Source organism: Achroia grisella, unplaced genomic scaffold, assembly GCF_030625045.1.
Source record: "Achroia grisella isolate CSIRO2021 unplaced genomic scaffold, CSIRO_AGI_Agris_v1 utg152, whole genome shotgun sequence".
Lineage (NCBI taxonomy): Eukaryota > Metazoa > Arthropoda > Insecta > Lepidoptera > Pyralidae > Achroia > Achroia grisella.
This window is the reverse complement of record NW_026712648.1, coordinates 1,304,613-1,316,618: the sequence shown is the minus strand read 5'-3', so window position 1 is coordinate 1,316,618 and position 12,006 is coordinate 1,304,613. Positions and strand designations below refer to the sequence as shown.

The 12,006-nt window shown below is 33.8% G+C and overlaps 1 protein-coding gene across 5 annotated transcripts in view; it reads right to left on the bottom strand.

Annotated features, from left to right (window-relative positions):
• Window positions 1–3,553: 3,553 nt before the first annotated feature.
• The window catches only part of LOC131840884 (glycogen synthase kinase-3 beta), a 33,429-nt gene continuing 24,976 nt past the window's right edge, over window positions 3,554–12,006 (bottom strand). For 2 of the 5 annotated variants that reach the window (XM_059189074.1, XM_059189077.1), the window contains 6 exons: window positions 9,363–9,473; window positions 8,420–8,657; window positions 7,689–7,786; window positions 7,336–7,431; window positions 4,021–4,327; window positions 3,554–3,622 (listed from right to left, as the gene is read on the bottom strand). In XM_059189074.1, the coding sequence (XP_059045057.1) occupies window positions 3,573–3,622; window positions 4,021–4,327; window positions 7,336–7,431; window positions 7,689–7,786; window positions 8,420–8,657; window positions 9,363–9,473 (900 nt within the window). In that variant the 3' untranslated portion in view covers window positions 3,554–3,572. The remainder of the gene's footprint in view (window positions 3,623–4,020; window positions 4,328–7,335; window positions 7,432–7,688; window positions 7,787–8,419; window positions 8,658–9,362; window positions 9,474–12,006) is intronic. The other 3 variants (XM_059189075.1, XM_059189076.1, XM_059189078.1) reach the window with 2 other exon arrangements.

The following is a 12,006-nucleotide window of genomic DNA, read 5'->3' as shown; positions in this document are numbered from 1 at the left end:
GGTACTGCTGTATACATACAATCCATACGCTTAAACGTATCAGTGTACTCATCTACAATTTCTTACTATTCCAATTCCAAAAGAAATATTTACAAATATTTTTGATCATTTGATCATTTTCTTTCTCAACCGATCAATATATCTTTAGCATCTATTAATAGAATAGTTTGATACCATTATCGGAAAGTCGCTCCTATATATATCTCATTGGGACAAATATGGTAACGTTAGAAGGGGCGAATAGTGAACCTCCTTTAAATAAATATATATATATTATAATAAAGATATATTACTGCCTACGTCAATTAGATTTCAAATTATAGGGGATATATAGCTAGAATACAATCAATATACATGTATATATCGATACGAGATATATATACCACCATTCACTAGTGGTCGAGTGAAAGAGTACCAAACATTCATTTCAACATACTTTCAATATATATATATAGGAATATTTCAGGCAAATGTAACTTAAAAAAATACTAAAAGTATGTATAAGTATTTATTTCCTATTGCAATTTATTTAAATGATTTATTATAGACTTGCTGATTGCAAGTAGCTAAGATTAATAGGAGCAGAAAATTTTGACTATTAAATGAAAAGCCATGTTTACTATTCATTTAATATTTACTTTTATAATTAGGTTATTTTCATTCATAACTAACAACGATATGGGTGTTATGATGTATTCAAATTCAGTAAAACAAATATTAAAACAAATACAAATTTCACTCACTATTAAATTTAACATTACAGTAATAGTAATACGAAACTCTTTTTTACTTTAAATAATTTATAAGTCATAACCCCATTTCGAACTATATATTGTTTATTATGGGAAATCCTCATGTAGAAACGTGCACGCAAATCGTGAAAGTGAGAATTCAGTGGGATAGAGACGTTCATAAACATCGCTTCACACATTCAGGTCACTAGTATGTATAATAACTTTTTACATAGAGGGTCTTCAGAAGCAACGTCGATTACAAAATTTATATAAGATAGACTTAATAAAAATATGCATATCTATACTACCGTGTCCCGTACTGAGTCCGCAGCGGCGTACGCAATCAACCTTAGACTGCAAGCAGAACGGATTGACGACTGTGCGTCTACAATTGATCGCCCGCTAACCGCTAATCGATAGTCAATTATCGATAAACGTTACTCAGAGTCATGCCATAAAGATAATAATAATATATTTACACGAATTATAAAGGTGTGTCAGCAAACGAATAGCCTTAACGACGATAACTAAGCTCCACTATGTGATTTCAAATCGGTGCGCCGAGCGCACTTAACATACAATAATTTATACGTAAACAGTACATAGGTACACAATGGTATACACAATAATGTATAACAAAAATGTATTTAGCGTTCGGGGCCTCAGCGTAACGTGTAGGAATATCATTACATAATTTTAATAAACTTTAAAGTAAAATAATAAACTTGTAAAACAGCAGATAATGTTGTTCATATATTACGCCTTTTCATATCAGAATCATTGATTGACATTGATTTGGCATATAATATGAATTGCGGTGTAATTGTTTGTACATACATTTCAAGCAAAAATATGCTATTTTATTTTCTTGAGGGGCACCAAGATCAAATTAGTTGTCCCATGTCAGAACAGATATTACAAACCGATCATGTTTAGTAATTTCATTAAAATATAACTTCATCATGATGATGAGCTACAGTGACTGGTGTAAGCGATGATTTGATTCCCCTCTTTAGCAAAACAGCTTTAGCTGCCTTATGTTTACAAAGTCTCATACTAAAAACGGTGCAGGAGGTAATGGTAATTAAATACCAATAAGGTCATGCGTTTAGGCTACTTCTACACCATGAAAAAAGATCTCGTTAGTCTACAATTAAAGATTACCTTTGCCTAATTTGGAACTGTACGCCAAATTGAAGTGCAAAATGAAATTACTTGAATACTTAAAACTATGACAATGAAATTTATATCATTATTTTAACATTGTTTTCATAAATGACTACTAATAATAGTGTTTTCAATGACAAATTTTATTTTATATAATAGAAATATCATTTATTGAATATAGAATACAATATTATCGAAAAACTATGTCGTTACATTAGGACACTGACAGTGCTATTAAAATACATTACATTTACCCAGCACTGGATAAGACGAGGTACACCGCAATAAAATATTTTATTAACAAAGAAGTTGCCGAGAAAATAAATATCTAATAATGTATATCTAGAAATTTATATTCTCTGAATTGTTTATACAAATAGATAATATTTTGTGATATTGTTAAATATTATAAATTATCTTGAGAGATCAGTTTATACTAGTTATAAAAATTTACAAGTATGCTCTCTATGAATGCAAATAATGCTCTGTTTGCTATTTTCTTATCGTTGAAATAACACTAGGCGTATATTTCATAGTGGTAAGTTCCAACAATAAATACGCTAATGCACTACTGAATATGTCTTCCCTACCGATTACACTGCCCAAGCAAGGTTACGTTCCTCACTACAGTATCATGTGGCTATCTCTCAATAGGTGATTCACGTGAAACAAACATGTGACTACCTCTCTTTGTCTAATGCAACATCGTCTCGAAGAATTACGGGCTACATAGTTAAAAGCAAATATTTCTAAAAATCGTTATATTAGTAAATATTACAAGTGAAAGAAACAAATTTTTCCAGATACGTATCTGTCGTTTACCAAATAAACAATATTAAAAACAGCATTTAAGGTATGTACATAAAAAGACAATTTGAGCTTACAAAAGTACAAAGTAATCACATCGCGACGGTTTAGACTCTATAATGGATTTACCCTTCTTACCGACTACGACAGCTCAAGCTTTATCGACAATTACACTACAGTATCACACGATTACTCGCCGAAACACCTATTATGCATTTAATTTTTCCCGATGGCCAACACGAAAAGGACTATCACTAAACAGCATACGAGTGACTCTCAATCTAAACTCTGAGTCGGAGAGGTCCGAGGTCGGCAGCCGTCCGCGGCGCGAAGCGGGCGGCCCGGCGCGCGTCGCCGCCGTAAATGCAGGCGCGAGGCTCGGGGCGGCGCCGGACGCCGGGCCCGAGCCAGCGACGGGCGCGAGGCTCGGGGCGGCGCCGGACGCCGGGCCCGAGCCAGCGACGGGCGCGAGGCTCGGGGCGGCGCCGGACGCCGGGCCCGAGCCAGCGACGGGCGCGAGGCTCGGGGCGGGGCCGGACGCCGGGCCCGAGCCAGCGACGGGCGCGAGGCTCAGGGCGGGGCCGGACGCCGGGCCCGAACAAGCGTCGGGCGCGAGACTCGGGGCGGGGCCGGACGCCGGGCCCGAACAAGCGTCGGGCGCGAGACTCGGGGCGAGGCTGGACGCCGTGCCCGAGCCAGCGTCGGGCACGAGACTCGGGGCGGGGCCGGATGCCGTGCCCGAGCCAGCGTCGGGCGCGAGACTCGGGGCGGTGCCTGAGCCGGGCCCGTACCGGCGTCGAGCGCCACCGCTGGGGCCGCACCGCGCGCCGGGGCCGGCGCCGAGCCGGTCGCCGCGCCGGTCGCCTACGACGCGCCCGGGGAGCCGCCGCTGGGCCCGCTCGCCGCGTTCTCGCCTGCGGACCACACGCACAGTGAGTCAGCGAACCTTGAACTGGAGACTGGGCGTTTTACAGGTACATGACAATTTATATAATAAAAGCTGACCGACAACAACTTTCATGATTCTTTTTAGTCATCATTAACACAGGTCGATATATTTCATTGTCTCTTTTATGTAGCCAAACAAAATATTTACAAATAGACTAATTGTGAAACTCTCTCTTTCTTTTAAGTTGATTGTCAATGTGCATCAAGACATTTATTATACAGTTGCCAGTAGACCGATAGACTTTCGTGAGCTAGGGCCGACATAGAAAACATCGCCGTTTTCAGACGTTTAATGTTTCCGCCAGAATGGCACTAGATGCTCCAAATGGATATGCTGTGGTCTCGTGTGTGGTGGGAGACGGACCTTGCGCGTCGTGGTCGGGCGGCTGTGCGGCAGATGCGCCGGCGGCCGCAGAGTCATGTTCGGCGGCGGGCGCGACGCGCGGCTTGAGGAAGTCGTTGAGCGAGGGCTGGATGGCGAGCTCGTATTCGGTGAAATTGAAGAGCGGTGGCAGCGAGCGGCCGTTGGGCAGGCGCGCGGCGGGCTCGCGCAGCTCGTCGAAGAAGCTGTGCGCGCACGCCTGCAGCGGCGACAGTCGCGCGCCCGGCGTGTACTCCAGCAGCCGCGACACCAGCGAGATCGCGTCCGGCGGCGTGCATGCGCGGAACACCTGTCAGCACACACCACTAGCTTTATATTCTTATTCTTATATATACGCCCTTATAATATTACTCTTAACACATACACAAAAAATATTAATACGAAGTTAATCCGCGTAATTAAATAATATAAGAAATTGTCTTCGTCATTATTATTATTCTTAACATTTATACCGATTCTTTTAATCGTGTTAATCTGGAGTATTTAATATGTTGTCAATCATAAAAAAATTGTCAAAGATAAAGTAATGCCAATCAGAAATTAATTAAATTATTATGTATAAAACTACTTTAGCTCTGCTTATTTGGTCTGTATGATAGCTTGAGCCAAATGGTGTGCCACAAACCCAACGAAATGTAACCAATACATGATGACATATAATTATGCCTTTATTCACATTCTTAGAAAAAAATGTTCTTGAGTGTTTTTACATAATTACGAAATTATTAAATTATAATGCATATTTGTGACTACGGCGTAATTAATATCTTCGAAGGTATGACAAGACAAGATCTATATCAAGATATATTTCTCTTAACAATTAAAATTAACAAAAATATATATTTTAACAATCTAATACACTGGTTGTTCTGGAAATAAAAAAAAAATGCTTTCAATTGAATTACATATATAGTTAGTGAATATGTTTTATTAGACATGGAGTTGATGGAGAATATATTACATAGGTTAAAACGTTAATAAAGTATGTTCAAGCAAACAAACATTCTGTATAAAGTTTCTAAGGAGTATGATAGTTCCCAGTAGGCCCATGAGTATTTTAAAGTATAATATATAGTGGTTATAGGCTCATATGGCACAAGCGTTTATCTAGATCAGACCGAACCCACCTCTGTGGTTTCTCAAGTTTCTAGATATTTCTACATATTAATTAGCCTACGTAAAAACATATATACACCATATTCCTCATGATTGAATAAAAAACTACTAAAACTGACTTTAGTACTTTCAGTGTTATTTTACTTATATTTACAAATATGTTCAATAAGATTTACACTCCTTTCAGACGAAAATTATAATTAATAATAAACAAACGAAAAAAAAGGATTTAATTTAATAAGTAATTACGATTTTATGGTAATTTTCATTATGTTAATGTTAATAATATACATCTATAATGTTGTTATAATTTTGGTTTTAAAATAATTACTACAATAAAACTGTAATTAGAAAGCGTAAATCTTAACATATTACGTACTTAATTCATAAGTCAGGTGGAGGAGTAACAATAGATAAAAATATGTATTCGGTTGTTAATGATGATAATAAGTAAACCATTACTTTGTGTGGTTTATTATCTAATATTTATTTCGTAATATATGCATTAAGCTAATATTTGAAACAAAATTAGTCTTCAGGCCTATGTTTCAATATTGCGGTTTATATTATTAAAAGTTATAATGCAATGGTTTAGCATAGTGACAAGATGTTAAACGCATGTTTGTTGTTTGCTTAAATCATCACTAAAAATATAAAGATTCACAGACGGACTTTAAAACTGGAAATGTTGATCAAACTAACGAATGAATGCACACTGAACACCAACAAACAATCAATTCTCAGTAAGATACAGCGTAAACCGATTAGTTGTGACTTTCAAGTCATTTATACATGCCAAAGGCCTTAATTATCGATGACGCTAAATGCCTCCATGTAGATAGTTATTATTATACAAATAGATAAAGATTAGAATCACTTCACGTGTTTAATATGTACTAATTAGGTTATACGCAGCATTATGGATAGATACAAATAAACAATGGAGACATTTAGGTTTGCGATGGGGCAATGTCTTACTCGAATGCGCTGGTGGTCAGTGGCACTCTTGGGCATGGTCATACGCTCCAACATGTACTGCAATAACGCGCGTGTTTTACACAAACACAACTCAAACCTCGTGGTGTATGGCTACAATGCGTCGATATACTTTTGTATTAGATACTTAAAGGCACGTATGGGTGACCTCAACTATAGCTAGACATATACTGTAGGTACGCAGAACTTGCTACATGGTTAACAAAACCAATAATTTCGATTAAAAAAACTGAACGAAGATAAAAGTAGAAAGTCACCCATGCGCATTGTAATAAAACCTAATGATTCTTTGAAATTGTCATTTTGAAGATAAATCCCATATTTCTATCGTAATGTACTATTTATATCTCAGTTATTGTATAATTTACTTTCACTTCTCCGGCTTTCGATTACCGTGATATCATATTAAATTATGCAAATGTATTATTTGGAAAATGTCAATTTCATTGATATGACAATCTAACGCAGAGTCTAATTACGTGACTGTGATCTTGAATTATTTATTTACTGTAACACAATGTGACAGTCAACACACGAATGCATAATCGTAAGTAAAGTGATACTATACTTGGACAAAATTTCTAATGTAATTTCTAAGTATCAATAAGTAAAGAAACTATTTAAAAGAGAAACTAATAACTTTTAATTGTAATTTTCTGAATCTGTTTCCTATTATGGTACATACAAATACTGAACTGTATCAGGAAACAAGGTAATAAAATAAAAAAAGCAGCAACAAGCAATTATAGATAATAAAAAATATACATAGATATCAAAATATGTTACACCTACTACCTACTTAAAGCAATAGATTAAATTATAAATAGATACTATGTAGTTAGTTAATGTAATTACAATTTTATTAGATTAATTCAAATGTGTATATAAAATTAGATGGCTTTATAAAATTTGTAATGTTTCTTATATATACATTACATATTGCATTCTGCTATACTTGTCTTAAAGTAATTAATGTTATAACATAAAACAAATTTATTTTCTTATAAATTTAAGTTATTTCGCCCATTAGACATTTTACAACCAAGTGATAGTATATCTCATTTTCTCAAATATAAAATCATTCAGATGAGATACGAAAATGATTCTATAAGATCACTATTCAATGTTCAAAGTACATAATGAATTTTATGACTAACAAAATTGATGACCATAAAAACCACTTACCTTCGCCCAAGGGTGACTTTTGATTTGTGGAAACTTGAATTCTGTGTAGTTCGGATTCATCTCTCGTATTTGTTCTCGTGTTGGCGTGCCTAGAACCTGCAAGTTGATACACAATATTAATACAAGGAATAATTGATAAGGTATTATTATATTTGGCATTTTTTTTAACATCATTCATGTTCATTAATTACATAGACATTTTAATAATGGAGTTTGCAACAAAAAAAAATGTGTCAATCAATAGTTTGTGCTAAAACAACCGATTTGTATCATAATAAAATTATTATAAATATGAAAGCATATCCTTTAAATTTAAATTACCTACAATTACACAAAATAATCTTAATATTCACCTTGATTATCTCCACCAGCTGATCAACACCAGAGTCGCCCGGGAATATTGGCTGACCCAAAAGCAATTCTGCAACTACACAACCCGCACTCCAAACATCTGCAAAATTAGTACAAATAAAATTATCATTTTTTATCTACTACAGTGCAGTACATTCAATAGAATTATTCCTACTACTTGGCTGTATCTTACTAATATTATAAACGCGAAAGTTTGTGAGTATGAATGGATGTTTCTTCCTCTTTCACGCAAAAACTACTTAACGGATTTTGATGAAACTTACAGTAATATAGCTTATACATTACACTAACATATAGGCCATAATATAAAAGATATTATGTAAATTAGAAAAATATAATGATAAGTATCAAGCAAGTGTGATGCAGACGAAGTTCCGCGGGTCAGCTAGTATATTATAAAAATATTGAAGACAATACTTCTAATATCAAATATATATGGACTGGATATAGATATATAGATGGACTTTGAACTGAATCTGATATGGAGCTGAGAAAATTTAAATCTAGAAACTCGAATGCTAATGTTGGCGTACGTTGCATACTGCACGTACGAATTACATATACTTGGAACTAGAAAGCTTGGATAATAACCAATACAAATAATATTACATTAATTCTTTTTTATACTTCTATGGTGGCAAACAAGCAAAGAGCCCATCTGGTTACTCTTAAATTCTGAACAGTTAAAAATAAACTCAGCTTTGCAACTTACCTATTTTAGTGGTATAATCTATGGCGCCAAAAATGAGTTCAGGAGCACGGTAATATCGTGAGCATATGTAGGAGACATTAGGTTCCCCGCGTACGAGGTGCTTCGCTGAGCCGAAGTCGCATAGCTTGAGCACGCCTGTTTTCGGGTCTAGCAGTAAGTTTTGAGGTTTTATGTCCCGGTGGCAGATGCCCAGCGAATGGATGTACGCGAGGCTTCTGAACAACTGGTACATATATAGCTGTTGAAGAGAAATTACATAATTTACTCAAGACAATTATAACTGTGAAGATGGAAATTGATGCAATAGAAGAACACTCAGAAGTTATTTAAATTATTTACCATTCAGTAACAGGCTTTGTTTGTGAAAATGGTACTGAAAAGGGACACTAGCTGACGGCCCGTGGCAACCGTCATCTACATATATATTGTACATTAATAAGGCCGTGGACGTCACTTCGTCATATGACGATCATGGTATTCTATACCATACATTTATATATTCATAAATTGTTATTATTGAGGACTACTGTCAGGCCTGCATAACCTGTAATTTCTTTGATGTATACATAGCAAAATGTATACATACAATATAAGAAAAAGAAAACAGTACGACGTTACTAAGTGTATTTTTTAAAATATAATTTCTACCTAAAATAAATAACTATTGTAGTCATGTAATCATTGTCAACATACCAGTAATGGTAATACTATTACTATACTGACAGTGACGAAAATCATATAATCTAGGAAAACACTTGTGCATTCTTACAATGTATGTATGTAATTTAAGTAATAAAAGTTAATTCATTTCGTTTTGTAACAATGCAAATAATTAACAGTGCCATTAGTCGTACTCTTAACTATTACGTCATTGAGTGACTGGTGTTTGTTTCATTAGAAGTAATGAATACAAAAAACTACGAAGTAGATATAACCAGTGTACCTTTATAAAACTAATTGGTATAGTTTGTTCATCTCTGGAGTAGTGACGAGCCACTTTATACACAGTTTCTGGTATGTACTCCAGCACCAAATTCAGGTACACTTCATCCTTCTGTAATAGCAATAAAAACATATTAATGTATATAATTAATCTAAATAAGTTATTATCATAATAATATTCTCTACTTCCTATAAATTACATTATACTTTTATTTTTTATTAAAAAATAAAATATCATTTCTTTATTAGTATCATAATTTTATATTAAATAATATAATGGTAAGTAATTACAAAAGTAACATAATAATATAGTATGACAAATAAATTAAATAAATTTGAAATATGACATATATTCTTTTCATATAAAAAACTGTTATTAAAATAAAACCCAATACATAAAATTCAACAAACATGGCATAATAAAAGTGTTTTTATATATTAAATGTGTCCACTCTCTTACAAATGCATGAAAAGCATATAAGTATGCATGTATATGTGCAAAGATAATTTTGAGATTATTCTAGTATATACCCAACCCTCGATCACAATTTTGTTGACGTAGCGTCAATCAAAGTGGTAGTGGTTTGTAATGTTGTAAAAAATTCTAAAATTTTTTTAAAAAATTCCAAGCTATCTAAATCCTTTGGGATTTATTTAAGGGCCAAAGCGAGCTATGAGAACTATCATATTGACAACTTCACTGTGTGATAGAATGCGAAACAAAAATCTACAGAAGTACAGTGAATGATAAAGTCCAACTTTAATAATCAGAAGTGACAAAGCAGTACGCAATAAAGGGAATAGTTATTTGTTACAAAATATTAAAGGTAACTAATATACAATAATAATAAATAGTATAAGAACAATAGAAATTAGCAGAATATGATAGATATATATATATATATATATATATATATATATAAATATCCCCTTGGGCACTTTGTGGCTCAGACGTGCCGTATAGGTAGTTTTTTGTTGATCCTTTTTCACTTGTTGATCCGGAGGCCTTTTGTTGATCTAATGCCAGATGACCATATATAAATGTTGATCCGTTTTGAGCCACAACTGTCACGACGAGTAATAATAATAATTAAGCGATTTATACACGATTTTATACAAATCCACCTTTTTGGCATACGAGCAGTTCTTGATCCAATTCAAACGGGCCAATCAGGGTGCAGCATTTGCCAAGGGCTTCCTTATTGGCACGTTTGGGCTACTACATTATGGCTACAGTAACTTAATAATGTCTAGCTAGTATTTCAAGAATAATAGTCTATCTAATCTAAATATTTATAGAAATCAGTCTAGAGTAACGTGACTCCAGATCAAACCTCAATACTTGTTATTTTTTGGACGGGAATCTTTTCTGTTGTAACAACGTTACTGAGCGAATGAGAAGACGCAACGACGGATCCAGGGGGAGCGTCATGGAGGTCTTGGGAGTCATGGGGGGTCATAACTCTCCTCCCCATTAGGATTTAGGTAGACTACTAATTGAACTAAAAAATAATGAAACAGCTAAATTTTTTGCACGATCGGAGTGTTGGTGCAGTGGTATTAATTATAATTAAACATTGTTACTTAAAATATAACAGTTAAAGTATTTTATTATAAGCAAAATAAGTATTTTCAAAATACCTTTACAAAAAAAAATTACTTTTTGAGTTTTTGTCCAAACCTCAGATATTTTATTTATTTTAGGTATATCAATCATTACATAGTATAGTATAGTATAAAACAAAGTCGCTGTCGCATCTAACAAGTACATAAATAAAGAAAGAAGACTTTTTGGCTCTGAATATATTTCAAAAATCAATTACTTGTGTTAATCAATTTATATACTCGTTCTTATTTCATAGTACTTGTTTTGATCCGAATATATACAGATACCGTAACGGTCTATTAATTATGAATTTATTATACCTAACCTAGATATTTTATTTTGACGAAACTCCGTGTAGTAGTAGTATCCGATAAGGGTATGCGAACCCTAAGTATTATTTCAAAATGGCCAGTAATTTCGAAGAAATAAGCCTTTGAATTTCAAATCAACTTACCAAACGGACGCTCAAGGTTCGATTCCCGCCATAGAATTTTTTTTATTATTTTTTTTGTTTTGACTTTATTTTATATTTTAAATTAACTATTTTAATAATTAAATGAATTTAATCGAACAAAAAGTTGTCAAGTATTAAATAAATTTTAATTTACATTAACTATTATACTTTCTAAATTGTAAAGCAGCTAACAATTATAGTAAGATCTTATAAATAATTAACACAACAACATTTCAAATGTATTTTCTTTATTATTACAAAATATTGTTTGTGCATGCTATAATAGTTAATGTCACTTAAAATTTATTTAATATTTAACAACTTATTTTTATCGATTAAATTCATTTAATTATTAAAATAGTTATTTTTAAATATTACTTTAAAAAAAAAACAAAAAAAAGTCAATGGTGGGAATCGAACCCGGGGTGTCTGTGTGGTAAGTTGGTACACAGGTACACTCCTAACTAGTAAAATTAATTTAATACTTAACTACGTTTTTCTCGTATAAATTAATTTAATTATTAAAATATTAAATTAAAAATAAACAAAAAGAAGTAAATAACAATAGTCAATGGTGGGAATCGA